The following is a 24990-nucleotide window of genomic DNA, read 5'->3' as shown; positions in this document are numbered from 1 at the left end:
TTCATATAATAAACGTTATTTTATTTGTTATATTCTCATGTAGATCACCTAGATGTAACATACACACACACACACACACACACACACACACACACACACACTTGTTATTCTTCATAAAAAGCTAACAGATTACAGTTTAACGCTAATGAATCGCAAGATATTGTTTCAGGACAGACTCCAGCGTGCAATGTGGCTTCAGCGTGAGCAGGCTACCACGTTATCTCTTGTGCAATCGACATGAAATTAATGAATACATGGATTGGAAGAAGTACATTCGTTATTTTTTAAAATCAGCTTTGTAATCATGTGGTTAAATCTTCCAAGCATCTTTCTGGGAGTGTTGGGAATCTTTTCGGAACAGTGTATTAAACCTATGCATAAAAGACAAATATTAAGAAAGATACAACACTTAAAATAGTAACTGACATAAGTTATCTAAATCACAAAATATATAAAATGTCAAATATATACATATAAGTACTTGTTTTGCAATGGTTAATGTCTCTTTCCTTGCCACAGCCACAGCCTTAGTGGCGGCAGCATTTCACACGAGGGAGAATCAGGCTAACCCTTCAGTGTCGTTCACACAGCACAGCCATTGTCGCAACACGGTATTGTGTCATGAGTCAGGCAAACAATTCCCTGCCCAGTTCACGATGAAGTAAAATGAACTATTAACGTATACAAATATAACGTTATTTTTCTTATTTACAAACCACGTAAAAGACTAAAATATGAATGTTTAATAATTCCATCTGCATAAAATAACAAATAGAAAAATATATCAGCTTTCTGTAACTTTTTCTTTATCTTACTTTGGTGAGTATGTTAAAATTTGTATGTATATATGTACATACATACATTATGTTTCCTGTATCCAGACATGTTATTTTGATCATCCCAGTCCACCAACACGACCATTGAGACTTCCTATGTCGACTTCCCATATCATGATGTGCGTACGTATGTAACATTAGATATAATCAGATTGTACTTAGGACAGTGAATTCATAAATTGTCACACACACACACACACACACACACACACACACACACACACACACACACACACACACACACACACACACACACACACACACACAGTTGGTTTCCTCTGAAGTCTAGACTCTAGTTATCACAGCCTTGCTATAACGGAAGATTTTAACCTCAACTCTTTTCAATACTGTACACTCCCCACCTTTACATTCCTCTCTCCGCAGCAGAAGGGAGTCTGCCACACAACCCCAAGTCTATCTCTAATACAATAGATTTACCCATGCCAGTGACTTTGTTCCCTAGTGCGTGTCTCTGCCCTCAGGGTCTTCAGGGTCAACAGTGCTACTCCTTCCTTCCGCCTTCCCTCATCACCAGCACGCTCCTCACCTCCCCTCACAGCAGGAAGCTCGTCAGGAGAAAGACAACGGAACCTGAGGAAGGAAAGATATTGTGTTGTAGTAGTAAAGGAAGGCGACAGACGCTTTTATAAGAATATCAGTTTATTTCTTTTATTCTAGAGAAGAAAAAGATGCAAAAGATCGTGATACACACACACACACACACACACACACACACACACACACACACACACACACACACACACATGCGCTCTCTCTCTCTCTCTCTCTCTGCTTCACTTACTGGCCAGATATCCTCCGGGGTACATGATCATGAGGGCGCCTCGGTAGGAGACTAGGTCAGTGAGAGGGTCGACCACCACGGGCAGATTTCCACCGACGTTGTTCATGACGAAGAGGAAGACGGCGAGGGCAGTGGATTGGACGGAGCCTGACACCAACTCCAGCAGCACGGCGAAGAGCACCCGAACCACATCTCAGCTAGAGGAAGACAGTGTAGGCATGGTGGATTACGTGCATCAAGACTTTCCACTGCACCGTTCTTCTAGACCAGTGGTTCTTAACCTGGGGGCGTGGGTGATTTCCAGGGGGGACACGAGCCTCAGGTGAAAAGTAGAAGTTTTTCCATTTATGGATTATTTTCATGACAAGAGCTGTGGCCAGTACTGTAAAGATAAGCTTATAAAATAATGCAGAAGTATCGTCGTTACTAACTCTTGTTTTCAAAAGTCTCCCAGACATACCATTTTTCGTATATCTATGTGAAACTGCAGCTAACAAGAGAGAGAGAAAAAAAAAAAGAAAAGAAAAGAAAGGTCATACAAACATCTAAAAACATTAAAAAGATACATAGAGATTAATGAAGATGATATAAAATGGAAAGAAGAATGAAAAGAAAGTGGGAAAGAAGCAGAGAGAGAGAGAGAGAGAGAGAGAGAGAGAGAGAGAGAGAGAGAGAGAGAGAGAGAGAGAGAGAGAGAGAGAAATGCGTCCTTACCAAATATATACGCTGCGAGGAGGCAGAAGAAGGCTCCTGGTGGGGGGAAGAACAGCACGCCAGCAGCGAAGGGCGTGGCCAAGAACTGAAGAAGGGAGGGAGAAAATATATATAACAAAAATAAAGAAAAATATATAAAACAAAATCAAACAGCTCAAAAAAATACTTAAAGTCACAATGAAGGAAAATATAAATAAACGAAAACTAAAGAGAAAAAATGTCAAAATGTAAAAGAAACGAGACTGATAAATGAAAAAAAAAAAAAAAAATATTGAGCGATAAGATAATTCCATAGAAAATGAGAACTAAAGAATAAAACACCAGACAAAAAAAAAAAAAAAAAAAAAAATAACAAACTCAACCTTCAATCTTACGTCTTCGTGATTCTTAATGGACATGATTTCTGTAATATTTTTTTTTTTATGTTATTTATACCATGTGGGCTTTTCACGGGAATTTCTGGGCTTTTTGGGGTACCTCCTCTCTCAAAGCCCACCCGCTAAGAAACCCTTGCCCCGAGTGAGGAAGCCCAACCTACACTCGGACCGTGGACAGGATCTGAGTGTAGGTTGGGGTTCCTCTACTTCAGCACCACATCTTCCATTACATAAAAAAAAAAGGCTCTAGCTGAAGTGACACGTGTTTTTAAGGTTCTATTTAAGGTCCAAGTGACAGAACAACAATATCAGTACATTAGTAACAAGAGAAACAGTAAAAACCCGACTAATCATCTCTGTGGTCTTTAAAAATAGTAATGAGAGAGCAAAGCGTTTCAGAAAACCGATCTTAGCAATGCCTTTAATGACAGAAGTACAATATCACTACACTACAGGAAAAAACAGCTCTAGTGACAGATTAACAAGATTTCTACATTATTAACAGAACTAGTATTGAGAACCCGGTTAATCATGTTTGTGGTGCTGCACAATAACTCTTTCACCACTACATTCACTCTAGTTCAAGTTACGCAGGTTTGTAAGTGTGCTTTTACGGTTATAGTGACAGAGTAACAAGATTTCTACATTATTAGGAGGAAAAACACTCGCAAAAAATCTGCTCATCATCTCTGTGGCCTTTAAAAATAGTGGTGAGAGAGCTAAGCGTTTCTGTGAGCCCTTACCTGACTGCCAGCTAAGACATAAAGACGAGCCCGGAGCCCAAGTCTCTTCACCAAACGGTCAGACACGAAGCCCCCAACAGCCACGCCCAGGGAGCCGCCGATGATGGAGCAGCCGGTCACCCACAGCCCCAAGTTGAAATCAGGGTAGTAGGTGAGGAAGTACAGCTGTGTGTTGTACGCCCACGAGAACCCAGCTGGGGGAAGTGAGTCAGTGAGTGTGACTTGTTTCTAGCGCCGTAAGTGGGGAAAGGTGTGAGAGGATGAGGAAGAAACGAGGAAGAAAAAGATGGAGGAGGAGGAGGAGGAGGAGGAGGAGGAGGAGGAGGAGGAGGAGGAGGAGGAGGAGGAGGAGGAGGAGGAGGAGGAAGAAGAAGAAGAAGAAGAAGAAGAAGAAGAAGAAGAAGAAGAAGAAGAGGAGGAGGAGGAGGAGGAGGAGGAGGAGGAGGAGGATAACAAGAAGACCACCATCCACCACCAACAACACCAACAAACAGAAAAGGAGGAAAACAAGCGAGAACATTTAAGATAGACAGAGCAACAAATAAATCAAACAATGTGGGCCTTATTCCTTGTTATTTTGTTTCCCCTGGCCGGTGTCCCTTCAACATAAGGAAACAAAAGAGGTAAATCAAGAAAATGAAATGTAAATCAGTAGAAAATTATCCCCCCACATGAGTTTCTGAAGCCATATAGTCACCAAGTAGTAACCGGAAGGAATATGGAAACGCGTCCTGGTGCTGAAGGGTTAAATAACACACCTATGAGGTTAAAAGATTAATGGCCACAGTCTTCACTATTTTAATCCCCCACATGAGTTTCTGAAGCCGTATAGTCACCAAATAGTAACCGGAAGGAGTATAGAAACGCGTCCTGGTGCTGAAGGGTTTAAACAACACACCTACATAATCTTAATCTCACACTCAATAACCCACACTGACAAACTCCTTACCTGTGTGTCTCAAGCACGCAGCGAAGGCCAGACACAACACTGAAGGTTTGGCTAGTGACTTCACCACGTCCTTCAGGCTGCTCTTGGTGGACTCATCGACAAGCACCTCAGAGGACACGCCCACAGTCTCTCCAGTGGCACGCGGATCTTCTGTAAAATTAGTCTCCTTCTCCTCCTCGTTCTTGCTCGTCCCGGCTTCGCTCTGAGCTCCCCGCGGCGGCTCCCTCACGACCACTAGCAGTAGTAAGGTGGCCACACCCCCCGATGCCCGTGAAGATGTACGACCACCGCCACCCCTGACAGAGAGAGAGAGAGAGAGAGAGAGAGAGAGAGAGATTAGTTAGTCATTTGGTGATAATGCCAAAACACTAGCAACACACACACACACACACACACACACAATAAATGAATAAATAATGCAATAAAATAAAATCAACAAGTAATGAACAGAAAATATAACTTCAAACTACATTAGCATATCTCACTTGTCACATTCCTCTCTCCCTCAACTCCCCCCCCCCTCTCTCTCTCTCTCTCTCTCTCACCAGACCACCGATGTCAGCTGCCGTCACAAAGTTCCCCACAGCGTAAGATAGACCGTAGCCGAGGTAGATGCCCCAGTTGAAGACTCCGAGGGCCAAGGCACGGATGGACTGCGGGAAGGGAAAGGAGACGACGGGAGCTGAACGAATGGGTATAGAAAAAACTGAGAATAAAACAGAAATATGTAAAAAGACTTGAAGAAATACTGTACTCTTAAAACTAACAAACGTAAGTAGTATAAACCAGAGAGATAGATAAAGATTGATTGATTGACTTATTGACAACAGAAATTAAATCAAACAAATATGTTAACAGAAAAAAAGAAAAGAAAACTTGTTCTCTTAAAACTAACAAACGCAATTAGTATAAAACAGACAGGTACATAAAAGACATTGATACATAGAGAAGAGAGAGACAGAAATAAAGAAAAACTAAGAAAAGACAAAGAAAAGCAAACAAGGAAGAAAAAGAAAACGGCAATGAAAAAAAGAAGGAAGGGTAACTATTGAAAAATCTGACAAAAAAAACAAGAGACTACAGCCAGACGATAACTGGTGAGGTGCAGTGAACACAACACCCTGCAGGAAGAAAAATTGGAGAAAAGTACAGAAGAAAAAGAAAACGGTAATGAAAAAAGACGAGTAACTATTGAAAAATCAGACAAAAAAAAAAAAAAAAAAAAAAGATAACTGGTGAGGTACAGTGAACACAACAACCTGCAGGAAGACAAATTGGAGAAAAGTATAGAAAGAAGAAAAAGAAAACGGTAATGAAAAAAAAGAAGGAAGAGTAACTAATAAAAAATCAGACAAACCACAATAGACTAGAGCCAGAGGTACAGTGAACACAACAACCTGGACGCACCTCGGGAAACAGGTCCGATATCATGCTGCTGCAGACCGGGGTGAAGGAGGACTCCCTGACGACGAAGAAGAGGAGGAACTGTGTTATTTTAATTTGTAGTAGTGTTTTTATATTTCTTATTAATTTATTTGTTCTTTGAGTATTTTATCTTTCCTAATACCTTTTCTTTTTTATTGCATTTGATTTCATTTATTTTTAATCTATGTTCTTTTTTTGTTATTCCAAGCTCCTTTCTAATGTTAAATAGATTATCATTATTACTAGATTTCTTAGGGCTACAAATAAAAAATTTCCTATTCTTCAGTACATCTATCCATCAACCTACTCTCTCTCTCTCTCTCTCTCTCTCTCTTCCATATCACCCAAAACACCCCTTTCTTTTTTTATTCACCCAACATCAACAGCACATCCTCCTTGCTTCCTTCCTTCACCCATCACTTTGTAGAATCTTTGCTTAACCCTTTCGATACTGAGACGCATTTTTACCATGACCTTTGGGTGTGATTAGACGATTTTATTTGCATTAGGAAGGGTCTATGGAGGTCAAAAGATTAATGGCCAATCTTCACTACTTTAATCCCCACATAAGCTTCTCAAACTGTATAAAATCACCAAATAGTAACCAGAATGTGAAAACGCGTCATGGTACTGAAAGGATCAACACTCTGCCACTACCCATGATCCTCTGCAAGACATACACCCATCACCCATCATCAGATACTCACCCAGCGCCCATGAGCATGCGTAGAATCACCAGCTGCCAGTAGTTCATGGCTGCCCCTGTCATCCCCGTGGCAAAGGTAAGCACGCCGCAGCATATCGTCACCACAACCTTCCTGAGAGCACGTGGTGGAAAGTTGAGTTAGCTGGTGTAAGATTGCTGTCATCATTACTGCCTTGTCTCCTGTTTTCATTGCCGGCTTTTCCCTTGCTATTCTTTTCTTATCTTTGTCCGTGTCTGGGCTTTTGTACATGAAGATTGCGATAGTAGTGGTCACTCATAATAATAAGAGGAAGGTAGAAATCGTATAGAAATTACTACTACTATTATTATCACCGTTTCACTTTTACAGACATTTCTACCACCACTACTACTATTACAACAGCTACTACTACTACTACTACTACTACTACTACTACTACTACTACTACTACTACTACTACTACCATCGTTTAATTTTTAACTGACATTTTTACCACTACTACTACTATTACAACAGCTACTACTACTACTACTACAACAACAACAACAACAACTACTACTACTACTACTACTACTACTACTACCTCCACCTCTCACCTGTTGAACCTGTCCGCGATAGCACCAATGAGCACTCCTGAGGTGGTGAAGACGGCCACGAAGGCAGGACCGGCCAACACCTGGTACTGAAGACCCAACCCCGAGTAGTCCCATACACAGGTGGTAATGTTGCCGGCGCTGTCTATGCTGCCCTCCTCCAGAAAGGTACTGCATCTAGGAGTGTTAGGAGAATGGAGGGTTAATGAGATGATGGTGGTACTAATAGGTAACTAAATGGATAAATGAGTAAATAAGTAAATCTAGAAATGTATATGATAATGAAAAAGATCTCTTGTAGCTTCCCTCTTTTCTTATGTTCTTATGTAAGAGGAAGGGAACAAGAAAAAGAGGAGGAGGAGGAGGAAAATCATAAGTACTGTACAATATTTTTCTTTCTTTCTTTCTTTCCACTGTCACAGATCAAGGTAATTGAGACAAGAAATCTTCACGCATGTAACTGAACAAGATTCAAGTAACGGGAGCAGCGTGAGGCCCCAAAGAAAACGGAACAATGAAGAGAGGAGAAAAGAAAGACATGACACTCGTACGCTTAGGAAAACTGTCGTACTCGCATTCAAGAGAAGAGTGACGATGCACATGTAAAGGAGAAGCAACAAGAGTCACGTAAATAAAAGGATTGCTGACCTCCACAATACCAAAGCCAGAAATGCGACAAAAGGATAGAGACAAAGGAATCCAACTTTCTTTAGAGTACGAATAAGGCTGGCACAGAGAGAGAGAGAGAGAGAGAGAGAGAGAGAGAGAGAGAGAGAGAGAGAGAGAGAGAGAGAGAGAGAGAGTCATACATAAGATTTTTTTATTCTATGATTTATTCACTAAGATAACTAAACATGGAAGAATACGTTGACGAATCATTAGAAGCATAAAAAAAACACCTTTAAAACCAAAAACCAGACAGAGAGGATGAGAAAGAGGAGGAAAATCTAATACAATAATAGTGATAATAAGAACAATCACAACTACCCTTTGGAATTACTGGAGGCGTAAGTTGAAAATGCTTAAAAATATGATTCTGAATAACACGAAGTCTTTTTAACGATTTCAGTAGCAGATTAAAATAGTTCATATATTACCAACAGGAGAAACACTACTGAGAACCGTGTTAATCATCTCTTGCCTTTATGAATAGTCATTGTGAGAGAGCAGAGCGCTTCTGAATACCAAACTCTGCCTGTCTGCTTCTGTATTTCCAACTTCATATGACTTGATCTCATTTAAGGAGGTTTCAAGACATTTATCCCTTTATGACTAGCTCTCTCCAATCTGCAAGGGGACTGGCAACTAAGTGGGTCTTTATTTTTGTTGCCTTTGCCAGTTTTCCGCTCTTACATAAAAAAAAGAACCCACTGTGTCTCGTTGTGAATGTCGCGGCAGGAGTTAGACTGTGTGGCCGCCTCGGGGTTGGGTAGGCATGCCAGGTCCCCATAGTGCAGCTCCTGGCTCATGGGACGTGACACGATGCCCAGGAGGAAGTGGCTCAGCTCTCCCACCATGTACGTGTAGGTCATCACCCCGAGGTACACCCACGGGAGGACTCTGCTTGGCGTCATCTAGTTGGGATAAGATTGGTTAGGTTAGGTTAGGTTAGGTTACATTATAATTGGTTTAGTTAGGTCTCTCTCTCTCTCTCTCTCTCTCTCTCTCTCTCTCTCTCTCTCACACAACAAGGCACACAATAACGTCAGACACACAGACTCATCCACTGGCTTAGATACACGTGGAGATACAACACCACTATTATACTACTGTCTGGCCGAAACGTGCCGGGGAATGCCTGGAGACAGAGATGTAGCAAGAGAGGCAGCCGCGATCACGTTACTGTTACTGGTGTTTGGCCTAAAGATGCTGGAGAGTGTTAAAAGATAGTGTCATTATTCGAAACACTACGTGATGGTTTTCTCTCCATATTTTTCGAAAGGTTCTGGTTAAAGTTACGCATGTTTTTTAGGGGTGTTTTTTTTATGGTTCTAGTGAGAGATTAACAAGATTATCTCTCTCTCTCTCTCTCTCTCTCTCTCTCTCTCTCTCTCTCTCTCTCTCTCTGCGTGTTCTTGCGACGCTTATCAATCAATCAATCAATCATTCATTCATTCATTCAGTCAGTCATTCAGTTACACAGTCAATCAGTCAGTCAGTCAGTCAGTCAGTCAGTCACTATGTTAGGCAGTCATTCAGTCTATCAGTCAGCCAGCCAGCACTCCCTCACGTTTACTGCAGTCAGCACAGCCAGCACACTGCCACACAATACAAGAGGTGCAAGTCCCACCCTTCACCAAGACACACTAAGATACACCAGGTCACTAGTAAGAAGGGCGCACCTCACCATAGATAACACTGGCCGATACGTGATTACTTCTTACATAATGTTGTTACTCAAAGGAGCATAAATGGCAGCGTAAGTAGGTGTTATCTTTAAATGTCTCGAGTACTTGAAATTCACACCCATTCTTTTTTTTTTTTTTCTTCTTCTTTTTATGAGATGGTGTTTATTTGAATTATTTTTTTTCTTTTATTTTTTAAGGCTCGTATTCTCAAACACTTTTGTGCTTCACCTTCATTACTTCAAAAGGCTTTACTTAAATTTACACGAGTTTTTTTCTAGGTGTTTTTACGGTTCTAGAGGCAGATTAACAAGATTTCTGCATTATTAACAAGAAAAACACCCTTTAAAAATCCTCCTAATCGTCTTTGTGGCCTTTAAAAATAGTCGTGGTGAGAGTAAAACGTTTCTAAATACGGACCTTATATTCACGATTTATTATTAATTTTTTTCATTGCGAGGTGGCTTATAAAACTATTGAATATCTGGTCTTGTTTTTACATAAGAAGGGAAAACTGGTCAAGGGTAATATGAAACGGAAAAAAAAAGGTCCACTGAGTTGCCTGTCTCTTTGCAGGTTCGAGAGAGTTAGCCAAAAAAAAAAAAAAGGATAAATACGTATTTTGTATCTGATCTATCTTTAAACACTAAACACTTCACTTTATTGGCATTACAAGAGAAATTTATAGAGATAGTTAGACAAACATTATTAACGAAGCTTTCTTGATCTCTATTTCTACATTTTGGTGCATTAATTTGTGTCTCAGTCTTCACCAATACGTGAATACACACAAACTTTTGAAAGATGTATTCTCGTGCTGTTGTGAGACGATATTCTGAAGTGTTTCGTCATCTCACTTGCGTAAACCAAACAAGGTGCTGTCGTTCAAGTTAAAAAGTATTCAAGGATGCTGTCGTCTTTGTAGTGATACTTTATGAATATTCTGTATCATGAAGAAGAAAAACACACATGAAAACTTCCTCAATCATCCGCGTGACCTTGACAATAGTGGCGCTGTGAGAACAAAACATTTCAGGAGCCTCTCAGATGGAAAGACTGACGTAAGCTTGCCTGAAGTAGTAATAATGACGCTGATGTTATGATGCTATTCTGTACTGGTGACACGCCCTCAACCCATCACTGCTATTGCTACTACTGCTACTACGGTTACTAATTTAAAGGCACTATAATTAATCATAGGTGTTACTAACTGCTCACGGCTTATATCACGATGGTGTGTGTATGTGTGTGTGTGTGTGTGTGTGTGTGTGTGTGTGTGTGTGTGTGTGTGTGTGGTGAGTCACGTGAACTCAGCTACCTCTTCAGTTTTTTTTTTTCTTATATATATTTTTTTCGTATATCACCAATGCGCTGTACGTCTCTCTCTCTCTCTCTCTCTCTCTCTCTCTCTCATATAAAGTTAACATATACAGACACACAATAATAGTAATAATGGTGATGATGATGATGATGATGATGTAGTAAGACAGTGCAGAATACAAGAGAGATGGACCTTAAGTTCATTTTCTAGTCGAGATGAACCAACAATGGTAATGCTTCACCGATCACTGCTTCCATCTCTACTAGAATATTGTTGCCAGTTGTCACATGGAAAATAAATTATTAAAACATACTAGAAGGTCTGCAAATAACTTTTACAAACAAAATATCCTCAACGAAATATCTAAATTATTGGAATCGACTAGAAAAACTGTGCTTGTATTCGCTTGAAAGGAGGCGTGACATATTAATTACAACCTATACATAGAAAATTATAAATGAGCAGGTACCAAGTAACGGCATTACCACGAGGAACCATTCACGTCTTGGAACTATATAGTATTCGCCATATTCTGAAACAATTCCCTCTCTCACCGCGACCATCTTCAGACTACAGAGACGATTAACCGAGTTCTAAAGAGTATTTTTCCTGTTGATAATGCAGAAAATTTATTAACATGTTACTAGAATTACAGAAATATCCTTAAAAAACCCGTGTCACTTTAACTAGAGCCCTTTGAAAGTTGTGAAGATGCAGCGCACAAGTGATTCAGAACATGGGCTATGTGTGTGTGTGTGTGTGTGTGTGTGTGTGTGTGTGTGTGTGTGTGTGTGTGTGTGTGTGTGTGCCCCTTAAAGTGATCACAGGCGCTGGTAGACTGACAATGCGATATTATAATCTGTCGGTAATTGACCAAAAGCTTTACAATTCACTGCCAAAACATCTACGTAATCTAAAAGGTGCTAGTGCTGAAATCTTCCAAACCTGTCACGACCAACAGATCACTACCACGCGACTGCCGAGAGTGAGTGATTGAAATAAGGCGCCGCCACAACCATGGTCATATTGCGGCACTACTGAATGACAGTCAGTCTAAACTAAAACACATTATACAAATTAAAAAGCAATGTAAATTTAAAAGGCTAAAAACACGAGAACTCAAATAAAAGTAAAGTTAAAGGCTAAAAACACGAGAACTCAAATAAAAGAGGTATAAGAACGTAGAACCTAATTCCACATACGACCAACATCCAGTGTACGCCGTTTCAAGGTTTCAAGACATTTGTTCCAGACTTTTGGCTAACTCTACTAACCTTTTAGGGAACTGGCAATCAAGTGGGCCGCCTTTTTTATTACATTTTTTGTTGCCCTTAGCCAGCTATCCCTCTTCCATAAAAAGAAAATAAATAAATAAACAAAAGACGGCAGAGAAGGAAGCAGCGCCTTGTCCTTGGCACCCCATACCTTCAGGATCCTCAGGTGTGTGTGTGTGTGTGTGTGTGTGTGTGTGTGTAATTCACCTCGGTCGTCTGCTGGTCACCCAGCCAGCCTTCCCCATTACGGAGCGAGCTCAGAGCTCATAGACCGATCTTCGGGTAGGACTGAGACCACAACACACTCCACACACCGGGAAAGCGAGGCCACAACTCCTCGAGTTACATCCCGTACCTATTTACTGCTAGGTGAACACACCCCACACATTAAGAGGCTTGCTCATTTGCCTCTCCGCTTCCCGGGACTCGAACCCGGCCCTCTCGATTGTGAGTCGAGTGTGCTAACCACTACACTACGCGGTGTAGTGTGTGTGTGTGTGTGTGTGTGTGTGTGTGTGTGTGTGTGTGTGTGTACAACAAGCAGGTTATCAATGGAAACACACGTGACAGGGCGGCAAAAGTGTGTTCTCAGCATGACACGTGCACACGCATTCAATCTCTCACCCCAAAGAGTGCGTGCCTGTGTTCAGGTGAGTGAGTGACCAGTGTGCTCACCGCGTCACGCTTAACGTCTTCAATAGTGGGACACATTTTTACCTTGAGATTTGCGTACGCTTAGACCATTTTACTGACATTAGGAAGGGCCTGTGGAGGTCAGAAGATGAATCCCCACAGTCTTCACTAGTTCGATCGCCACATAATTTTCTGAAGCTGAATAAGATCACCAAATAGTAAGCAGGATGAACAAGGGAACGCGTCATGGTACTTTAGGGGTTAAGGCTGGCAAGGAGTTGAGCTGCTTGGTCCCTTATGAAAACTGTCTGAGGTAGTAAACAAAATAATAATAAAAAAAAAAAAAAAAAAAAAAACCGAGAGCTGCGCCACGGGGAGAAGACGAGGCCGATGCAAGGTCAGGCCTGAGATTTTTTTTTTTTACATAATATTGCAGTTCGTCCTCTCTGACCTTGCAGTGTGGCGGCGGCGGCGGCGGCAGTGGCGGCGACGGTGGTGGTGATAGTGGTGAGGATAATGATTAGAATAGACAGGAGAATGGAGAGAAAAAAGGATTTGGAGGAGGAGCTAGGATATGACCTTGTAGTGTGGTGGTGGCGGCGGTGGTGGTGAAAATAATGACTAACGTGATGGTGATTACAATAATGATGATAAGTAGAGGATGATGATGATGATGATGATGATGATGATGATGAGGAGGAGGAGGAGGAGGAGGAGGAGGAGGAGGAGGAGGAAAAGAATTAAAATTCTAGACTGGCGTTTTCAAACACACACACACACACACACACACACACACACACACACACACACACACACACACACACACACACACACACACACATACATAAGCTATATCCATTAATCAAGGCAGTACGTCAAGTAATCAGCAAAAGCACATTGTATACGTAAACACACACACACACACACACGCACACACACACACTCTCTCTCTCTCTCACCTTCATAATAGAGTCCACCGCAACACAAACACAGCAGCACCACAACACACACCAAACAGACCACAACACAACACCACAGTACTTGACAGCTCTTCACACACTGACACACCAACCACCACACACCGTCACCTGCACACTGTAGCTGAATGCTGAGCCCACCACGCTTCCCGCTCAGAGAGAGAGAGAGAGAGAGAGAGAGACATGAAGGAAAATATTATGGGGGTGTGGTGGGAGGCAGGGAGGTTGAGTGGGGGAGGAGTAACACATGTACAGAAAACCAGCCAATGACGAAGCTTCCTCAACGTGACGTCATCCATACGACGCTTGTCATTGGTGGAAATTTCAGCTTTTACTTGGCTTTTCTCTTGATTACGTATTGTAAAAGTTGTTTCTCTTTGAATCGTATACATAGACAGACAGACAGACATATAGAAAAATAGATAGATAGATAGATAGGTAGATAGATAGATGGAGAAAAACAGAGAGAGAGAGAGAGAGTACTGCTATTCCTACTCTCTTTGACAGAAGAATTGGTAAGTCATGAACCTCTCTCTCTCTCTCTCTCTCTCTCTCTCCACTGACCCCGACGCTTTCACTAATAGACTATCAACCAGTATTATATAAATGACGTACATCTTTCTATTCTTTCTCTAATCACTCGTCCTTTCCTTTCCTCCTCATGTCCTCCTCCTCCTGTTTCCCTCCTCATCCTCCTCTTTATGTAATGATTAAAAATGGCTGCCTTCCTCTCTTCGTTATGTAATTTTCCTTAACTATATTTCTTCTAATCTTTATTTCTGTCTTCCCTCCCAGCGGCCCCACTTGCTGCTGCGTCATTTGGTCAATCATACCATTCTTCTCCTTTTTCTCCTTCAACTATTACTACTACTGCCGCTATTACTACTACTACTACTACTACTACTACTACTACTACTACTACTACTACTACTGCTGCTGCTACTACTATTCATTATTCTTCTCATGCAGTCACGAAATGGAGCGAACCGTTAGCCGTTCACTCACGAGAACCTAAAAAAAAACTTGCTAGAAAGTGACCCCACTGCCCTGTCAAGCATTCATCGCGTGGCTGCAGTCGTATATATTGTATTGGCAACAGATGGAAACCTGTTAGTAATGTTAACAGTGTAACGGAATGTAGTTTTAGCAACCCTTCCTTTTCAACGTCAACAAGCAAAGGTAAACGAAAGTAAATAAGGGGAGAGAGTCCGGTCATTGCCACGGTAATTCATATTCAAATGCAGTTCACTAACTTTGGCTGGAATGAATTTTGCACGAAGGCATCAGGCAAGAGCAAGGCAGATATGTTTTGTAGGAAGCTGAAGGAAGCCGTAACACCAAACCGGACTGGTCCAATAATGACATCAACATTTTCTTAGGTAAGACATGTATAGCAAGTCAACAACAAACACAACATAATAACATACACAACCAGAACATGACATGCTCGTACATCGCAAGTTAAAAAGACCTTTTCAAACGTAAAAAAAAAATCTATTAAGATAAGAAACACATACAAATCGAACTTAGAGGAATTAATTACATAGATCTTTAAACACTGCTTCTTCATTTCCAACTTCCTATGACTTGACTTAATTTTGGAGGGAGGTTTTAAGACATTTTTCTTTTCCTTTTTCTTTTTTTTTTCTTTTTGCTAACTCTCTCGGACCTGCAAGGGAACTGGCAACTAAGTGGGCCCTTTTTTCGTTTGGCCAGCTATTCCCTCTTACATAAAAAGTCATTAGATTCACTGGTAGCAGAAAACGGGAAACAAGTAGAGATAAAACCGCTGTGATAAACACCATACACGATCACACTGCACGAGTCCCCATGACCTAAGGTGCTCAGGGCCAAGGTCTTGAGGCCGCTCAGGGCACTCCAGCCACTATTCAGAAACGCTCTCCTCTCAACACGACTGTTTTCCAAGGCCACAGAGGTGATCAGTTGGCTTCTTATGAGAGTTTCTCCTGTTAATGGTATAGAAAGCTTATTACTCTGTCATTAACACCATTCACTCACTCACACACACACACACACACACACACACACACACACACACACACACACACACACACACTTGAAAACCTGAGTCATTTCAACTAAAGCATTTTGAAAGTTGTGAGGTGCAGCCAGACACACATCACAGTATGGGACTCAGTCAGCACCGTGGCGCCACGCTGCCTCACTCTAAACGGCGCCACAATGCAATAATGCTCTGTCATGAACAACGGGCACGTGGTAACCCTACTCCAGATTAGATCTCACCATGGAGTCTTAGATAATCGATAAGTGAAATGCTGCTGCCGTGTTCCGTCTTCATCACGGAAAAAGTGTCCTATGAATGAAGTTAGCTGTTGCTACGTCAGTCTTTAAATGGTAACAGTAATGACGATGATGATGATGATGATGATGGTAATAATAATAATAACAATATAATAATAATAATAATAATAATAATAATAATAATAATAATAACTTGTCCGAGTGTCTATACAATAATAATAATGATAATAATAATAATAATAATAATAATAATAATAATAATAATAATAATAATAATAATAATAATAATAATAATAATAATAATAATAATAATAATAATAATGATAATAATAACAATAATAATGATGATAATAATAATAATAATAATAATAATAATAATAATAACAATAATAATAATAATGATGATGATAATAATAATAATAATAATAATAATAATAATAATAATAAGAAGAAGAAGAAGAAGAAGAAGAAGAAGAAGAAAATAAGGGAAACAGCAAGAAGCCATCAAACCTACACTTATGAAATGTATGAAATATATATCCATCTATTTCCACCTATCATCCCCATCCATAAAACTGCCTAATCTTCATTCAAAGCTCCCTAATGACTCAGCACTTACAAGATTACTGAGGCCGTTCCATTCATCTATAGCACTCTGTCTGGGAACCAATTTCTTCCTATCTCCTTAATAATGACAGAATCCTTTCAGGGTCAGTCTTCGTTATGGCCAGCTGCTTTTAGGTACACGAACTGTCTCTCCTAGCATACATCGATTATGTGAGTGAGAGTTATGAAAGAGTGACGACACTGGTTAACTTGCAGTAACTGAAGCTGAACAAAACACTGACTTAACGGGTGAAAACAGAAACATGTGCAGGCAAGGAGTGTATGAGTGAAAAGAGGGAAAGAGGGAAGACACTGGTCCACTCTTGGCATTTGTGGCGCTCGTGAGATAAAAAGTCGCGACATTCATCCTAAATCAAGCTGAATGTGTTTTTTGCTCATTTCGTATAAAGTCTGACATTTTCATATCTCAAAGAATGTCTGAACAAACTGAACAAATCTCTACTAAGAAGAAAATGAAGAAGGGCTCCCGCTTCCTGAAGGGGCTGAAGAAGCTCCTGTGCTGCTGCTGGTGCAAGGCCCAGCAGCAGGACGAGGAGGCCAACGAGTACGTGGTTGCTGAACATCCAAGCCAGGATGAGGGAAAGAAGGATGATGTGTGCGAAGAGAGTGGCAGCCTGGCTGACAGCACCTCGGAGAAGGCCCAGTCACTGCCAGTGACGTGCGGCCAGTCTCCTGAATGCGAGTCGGCCCAGAGCTTGTCCGAAGAGAGTGAGGCGCTGGAAGATCCTGTGCGTGAGGCAGAGCAAACTACAGTCATTGATGAAGAATTGATTGCTAAGATCTATGCTCTGATTGATGAAGAGGCACTGAAGTCATCAGCGACAGAGGCTCCAGAGCGTGTCGAGGAGCAAGGCAAGGCCAACAGGCAGACAGAGAGCTCTGCTGCAAAACGTCGACGACGCAGGAAGAAGAAGAAAGCACATCACAAAGAGGAAGACGACGGCGGCGAGTGGCAGGTGGTGGGCAAGAAACGGAAATGCAAGAAGAGCGAGGCAGTAGTAACACCTGCTGCCATCACACCCGCTAAGCCTGAGCCACAGAGCGTCTCCCGCAAAGCCAAAGAACCACGCCGAGGCAACAAGTACCGCCGCCAGAAGGAGCATGACAAAGTGCGTCTGTCATGGCAGGAGAGCATCGTGAAGGTAGCAGTGACGGTACCGCCAAACAGACGGCGTCACGTCATCGGCACACGAGGAGACACGATCCGTGAGCTGCAGCAGCAGTATCCTTCCGTGCGTGTGTCAGTGCCACTCCCCCAGGACCTCACGTCCCGGGAAGTAATCATCGAGGGGCCCAAGACACAGGCTAACGCTGTGGCGCTGCAAATCACCCGCCGCCTTCAGGCAATAGAGAAGAAGCTGCGCGAGGCTGAGCAGCGGCGTCAGGAGAGAAAGATAGTGGTAACAAAGGTGGAGGTGCCACCTGACATGCGGCGCCACGTGGTAGGTCCTCGAGGCGAGATGCTGAGGAGGCTGGCACAGGAACACCCCGCCGTCAGGGTGACGGTGCCGCCTCCCAGCGATACTCATACCGCCAGTGTGAGGATTATGGGGCCACGCCATGAGGCGGCACTGGTGGCAGACTGTATCAGTGCGTCTGTGCATGCTGCAGGCCAGCGGCAGCGGCAGAGGCAGACAAATAAGAGAAAGCAGTGAGTAGGGTAGGTTAGGTCAGTTTAGGTTAGGCTAGGCTAGGTTAGGTTAGGTTAGGTTAGGTTAGGTTAGGTCAGGTCAGGTCAGGTCAGGTCGAGTTTGAACATTAATGAGTGAAGTTTGTGCGGGAATCGCAATGAGAATATTTTCGAGAAAAGCTACGGTTAGTACAACGAGGAGCTACAGCCGAGCGTCACCCCAGGCAGGCAGAGCCAGTAAGCTACACCGCACCCACAACTACATCAATAAACATAACAAATAAACAACAGAAAATAAATGAACCATAGATCAAAATAATAAATCAACAAATAAAGAAAATTAACACTAAATAAAAAGAAACAAAAAACAAGTTAAATAAAAAAAAAAAATGAAGTCATAGATATACACACAAAATTACTATAAAGAAAAGAATATATGACGAATAGATAAAAGAAAAAAAAACTAAAGAAATGATGCACGCTATGAAAAATAAGAAAATTTAACATGTAACTAAGTAAAATAAGAAAAGAAATGTTTCCTTCACTTTAAGTTCAGAGATTATTTTCTAATTTCACTATTGAGTATAGACAATACATGATGAATACACGAAAAAAAAGAAAACTTAATAAGTGATACACACAAAAGAAATAAGAAATTGAAATAATTACGTTGAAAATTAGAAAAAAGACTTTGTTTGTTTCCAGTCTAGCAAGAATACTTTTTAATTTACTATTGAATAAAGATCAAGGGGACTCAATACAATGATAGATCGAGAAATGAGAAAGAGACTGGAACTACGAGTATTACCCCATTGTTAAGGCTAGTTGTTGTTTTTCCTTTATTATCATCATTGTATTATATCCTTTCTATTCCTTTCCGCTTTATATGTGCGTGCTGAGGTCAGACGAATGTTACATGTTAGGTAGGCTTACTCTTAATATTCTTATCTGGAGAATTTAGAGAGAGAGATGGGCAGGAGAGAGTATACGAATCTTTTTAATTCTTCTTCTTCATACGACTTTATTCCTCCTGTGTAATAGAGTCAGCCGCTCGAGCTAACTATTTCCATCTGTTTCTATTTATTGCGTCATCTTCTTGTAGTCAAGTTTATTTGTCACGCTTCAACACGTCTTTCCACCTTATTCTCTACACACACTCCTCCCTAACTGGTATCAGCATTGCCTTCTTCACTGGTTCTTCGTATCTTCTTCATTATCTATATAGTGTTGTCATTACTGTATCACCTTTTACAATTATGAACTTATTTAGTAATGTGTCAACTTTTGGAACCCAGTGGAAAGAGGCTTTGGGCAACGCTGCGTGTGTGGCTTGTCCGGTCTTATAAATACACTGAAACTCTGGTGACTTGGTATTTCCACATCCCTGCTAACTCTTACTGACTAAACACTACTAGACCAAACCAGATAGAGATTCTAACCAACGACTCCGAAGAGACTATAATGAGTACATCGGTGACAACTTCCTCTGACTACCTCACTGACTTCACTAAAACACCACCTCGTCTCCTCTCCTTAACCACTTCAGTACTGGGATGCATTTTTACCATGAGTTTTGGGTATGGTTAAACGATCTTTTTTTTTTTCCTTTTTACATTAGGAAGGGTTTATGAAGGTTAGACGATTACTAGTCAGTCTCCACTATTTTAATCCCCCCCATAAGTTTCTGAAGCGGTATAAAAATGACACATAGTAAGCAGAACAAATATGTAAATATATCATGGTACTGAAGGAGTTAACCATTTCATTGCCATGACGCGTTTTCATAATTATTCTGGTTACTGGTTAAGTTATTCTGGTTTGGTGATTTTATACAGCTTCAAGAAACTTATGTCGGGGTTGAAATAGTGAAGACTAGCCTTTAATCTTGAGTTTCATATACCGTTCCTTATGTAAATCAAATAATCTAATCGTACCCAAAACTCGATGTAAAAATGTGTCACAGTATACAGAAGAGGTTAATTCTAACTTCACTACCTCCCTCGCCCTCGCTATATCACGTCAGGCCCGCGACACGCCACTAATGACACAGGCGGATGATTCTCTGCTGGCCAGAATAAATAAACGCACAATTTCTGCTCCTGTGTGCACTCTTTCCATTACACACAATGAGGCACCGTGTCTGTATTAAGGAGTCGATGTTCAGACTGCCAGAAGTGTGTTGACCGTCATTAAACAACTCAGCTTCCCTTCTCTTTTTCCCGGGAAAACTCCACGCTAGTTTTCCTGCATTGCCTGGTACTTTTCCCCAATTAGTAGGCGGGGAGAAGCCTTCTGCTGTAATGTGTTGTCTTTTTAGTCGGGCGGCCTTGCAAGGGCGTAAGGTATAAATAAAAAAAAAAAAAAAAGGTCTTGCTGTTTGGTTAGCCTTAATAGTACTGCTCCCCGTCCTGTTCCTCCTCCTCCTCCTCTTCTCTTACTACTATTACTACTTTCTAAAATTTTCCGTTTGTTCTTTATCTTTCTTCTCTTCCTCTGCATTCTATTCTGTTATATGTTCTTTTATCTCTTGTTTTCTGGTGTTTTTCCTGTTTTTTTCCACTCTTGTATTTTTTAGTATTTTCTAATCTCCGTTTCCTCCAGCTCTTCCACACTGAAACTATCCCTCATCTCTCTCTCTCTCTCTCTCTCTCTCTACAAGTATAGTGCGGGGCCTATTTTTTCTCTCCCTCTCCCTCTTTATCAGTCCAGCAGACTTACTTCCCTCTCATTCCCAAACCATTTCCTTACCTCACTTGCTGCCAAACCCCCTACCCCTCCCATCTCTCTCTCTCTCTCTCTCTCTCTCTCTCTCTCTCTTCGTTCCCGCATCGATTTCCTTAACAAAGACGTAGATTATGATGAGGATGATGGCAGAGGTATTTGTAGTAGTAGTAGTAGTAGAAGTAGTAGTAGTAGTAGTAGTAGTAGTAGTAGTAGTAGTAGTGTGATTTAGGTTACGCGCCGCAATAGCCTGGGTCATAAGGCGCCGCAACCAAACTACTACTACTATTACTACTACTCTACTACTACTACTCCTATCTCTACAAGAACAACTACTACTACTAGTATTATACTGCTACTACTACCACCACCACTACCACCACCACCACTACTACTACTACTACAACTACTACTACTGCTGCTACTACTATCACTACAACAACTACTACTACTACTACTATTACTACTACTACTACTACTACTGCTGCAACTACTATTATTACTACTGCAACAACAACTACTACTACTACTACTACTACTACTACTACTACTACTACTACTTCTACTACTACTACTGCTATTACTACTGCATCAACAACAAAAAAAAAACAATATAAGAAACAGCATATTGAAATTATCAAACTTCATTGAAAAAACACATGTTCAAGAGAGAGAGAGAGAGAGAGAGAGAGAGAGAGAGAGAGAGAGAGAATTTTGTCGCAGTCTCTCACATCTTTGTTAATCTGGAGTTCTTTGAAGGTACAATAACATCTTGGCACTTCACTTACATCCTCTATCAGTCTACCTACTCTGTACATGACATCAGTAGAGACAGAGAAACGTACTGAAGTAATGTGTATGTCACTTGACGTTAATGATGATGGTGATGGTGGTGTTTCTAACGTAATACAGTGAAAGGAAAGGTAAATTCTTATCAGTATCTGGGATGTCCTACCTACTTATCGTCTCTCTCTCTCTCTCTCTCTCTCTCTCTCTCTCACTTACAAAATATGAACGCAACACATGTTAGTTAACAATTCAAAACTATAATGCAAATACACACTTCTTTTCAATATAATCCTGAGCAATGTTGAATAATATACCTAAAGAACATCAGCATCTAATCAACAAGTCACAAACTCATTACCCTCAACGCAGAGTACTTGGCAGCAACGTCCCTCTTCATCTTAGCACAGTCACTCTCTCACTGCCAATCTGTCACTACAACGCGCGAGAGTCAGCCACGACCCCACGACCTCCTCGCCTTCTTTCCCGTCTTGCTCAAACCACGTGTTGAGACTGTTGACTGCAGGGATATGCCGTACTCATCCAAAATCTCATACTGCACGCCGGAAAATATTACGCAACCTTATCTGATGTATATTTGGTGGAACATTAAAACTTGTTCATATTATTTAGTGAAAGATTTGAGATTTGTTATTCACGATAGGTAGTAAGCTAAGATATACTAGACGTGAAATGAAAAAGCCGTGAGTGAATCGTACGTCTGATCCATCAATAAACCTCTTAGTTTCACAAACCCTTTTATTTCATATACTTATGGATTTCATAATAAACCACACGGCACTGAATGTTGCTGAAACTGATGAGATGGCAGTGAAAAATGCGGAGTGCCTGAATCAGAGTAGAGTAGGGTAGACGTGCATTCTTTTCGCAGTTGGAATTTAGAATCAATAATCGTGTGGCTGTCAAGGATTGGTTGGTTGGGATGTGTTGCCTGAATTACGTGGCTTAGCAAGGTTCATCCACATACAAGTGTTGTTGACACATGTGGGGGAGGAGGGGAGACACCAGCCTATTAATAGTTCTCAACTGTTAAATGAAATACCTGAATCTCTCTCTCTCTCTCTCTCTCTCTGCGCTTTGGGCGGGGCTGCAATGTCAAGGAGCGTTGCTTTTGAAGGGCTGTTTTTTGTTTCTGCTATTACCCACATGTCTATGCCACAGTTAGACTATACAGGTACACGATCTCTTATCCATTTTTCCTAATTTTTCGCAATGAAGTATGATGTATCTATGTTGTCTCATGAAACAAGTATGCTCTTCTCGTCAGACAAATCTTCCATGGCAAAAGCCTGATTAGCGTGTATAGTATTATGTTATCGTCCCTGATAAGCAGCCTTGCTTTTGTATCTAAGTAGGCTAAGTCAGAGATCATATTCCTTAACTATTAGCAAAGCCTGTCCTCGTAGGACACGCATGAATATCCTAACCCAGTCTTTTCACTTTGCCTGGGCAGTTACGTACGGCCCTGAAGGTCCTATACGTAAGCATGCAGGCGCGGCTCTCAGGTCCAAGGCAGGATATGCATTGCAAAATACAAGCCAGCATTTTCAAACATTGCAGTTTCCTAACTCAACTATATTTAACAGCACAGGCTTTGATCTCCACGCTTTTATTTCCATCACTTTCAGAGGCGCTCAGCATTAGCTAAAGCCTAACACCATCCGATGTTTAGAGAGCGTGAGTATTCTGTCTCGCGACTAACAAGAACAGTTGTAAGGAGGGATTGTTTAGTGCTGTAATAAACTGGCTGGCATGGCAGACCAGAGGTATATCATGAGGATTGAGGAGTCAGTTCTGAATATAACACAACATTATCATTTATCGTAACTTATGGTGACTTTTGAATATCAGCTCCAGTGCTATTTGTCCCACACTGTATTTTATGCGTGACGTGCGCATCCATTTCATATATTTAGAGGTAAACAAAGAACTTGTTTTCATGGTCTCTCATATTGGGATATAGTGTTGCCCATCTCTTTCTACTACACAGGAACGAGTCAACCTGCCTCCTCCAAGTACTGACACTACAGTGGCATAACATGATGCTTGACAGGATCAGTGGCATAGCTCCTGCTGGTAAGCTTATATAATTTGGGTAGGGCCTTATAGGCACTTGTTAATGGTGTATTCATGGCAGGGAACATCGATTGCTCGCACAAGAAAATCTGTGCACACACCAGTGTACGCCTGTACCAAATAATATACTACAAGATAGAATCCTTGGTACATAGTACTGTACGTCTCCCGCTCTCTTCCCCCCATAACGCGGGGCGGCACCGTTCACATCCTATCATACCCTTTCACACACACTTTTCTGCTTCAAACTACCTGCACCTGATATTGTGTATTGCCCAGCGCGCTATTTTCTTGCCACTGAGAAACTCAACATTTAATCCCCTTCCTTGGACACAAAACAACAAATTGGTTTACAAACATAAAAACATTTAATTTGCAAAGAAATAATCTACAATTATATTCATACCTTATGGTATAGTAAATGGATATACATATATGCATAATCCTCAATAATAACAAAAATAAAATTAATAAAATTCACTTCATTGATTTAAAATAAATACATAAGGACATAAGAACATGAGAAAAGAGGGAAGCTGAAAGAGGCCACCAGGCCTATACGAGGCAGTATATGTATGTGCTGTACTTTGTAATGTGCCAAAAAACTTCATACACAAATGTACATAATCAGCAATATCATAAAAAATATAATACTGTACACCATTACAATGTACCATCACATCTCTTAACAAGTAAATAAACATGATCTACTATAAACATGATCTACTATAAACATGATCACTTGATGTACATAACATTACCAATACATTTTGATCCACAGAGCATAGACATGTATAATGGCAGAAGTACTATCCCACATCCCTCACTCATCCTTCCTCAACACTGGCTATCACACTTTGAGCTACACACAAACATCACAAAGGAGGAGGCACAACCCTGCCTACTCCCACCACACATACATACAAAGACAATAGTGATGATGATGATGATGATAATAATAATAATAATAATAATAATAATAATAATAATAATAATAATAATAATAATAATTAGTAATAGTAATAGTAATAATAACAATAATAATAACTGATCAAAACAAAATAATAAAACTGAATTAAACAAAGAAATGGCAGAACTGGTGGGCAGGTTAAGACTGAGATGCCCTCCAGTGCCCAGTGTGATCATTTGGTTAGTGAAAGCAAAGCAGCTT

General features: G+C 40.9%; 1 protein-coding gene across 1 annotated transcript; it reads right to left on the bottom strand.

Moving 5' to 3' along the window:
• Nucleotides 1-22232, bottom strand: LOC123507505 (protein spinster homolog 2-like). The gene is given in 13 exon segments (XM_045260417.1): nucleotides 1-1427; nucleotides 1639-1818; nucleotides 1821-1835; nucleotides 2353-2437; nucleotides 3473-3666; nucleotides 4422-4684; nucleotides 4686-4717; nucleotides 4967-5074; nucleotides 5829-5883; nucleotides 6554-6664; nucleotides 7129-7302; nucleotides 8497-8699; nucleotides 22084-22232. Coding segments are annotated over 13 exon segments (1497 nt in total). The 5' UTR covers nucleotides 22123-22232; the 3' UTR covers nucleotides 1-1389.
• Nucleotides 22233-24990: the final 2758 nt, after the last annotated feature.

Source organism: Portunus trituberculatus, chromosome 22 (assembly GCF_017591435.1).
Source record: "Portunus trituberculatus isolate SZX2019 chromosome 22, ASM1759143v1, whole genome shotgun sequence".
Classification (NCBI taxonomy): domain Eukaryota; kingdom Metazoa; phylum Arthropoda; class Malacostraca; order Decapoda; family Portunidae; genus Portunus; species Portunus trituberculatus.
The sequence above is the reverse complement of the archived record's forward strand: the minus strand, read 5'-3'. Positions and strand labels throughout refer to the sequence as shown.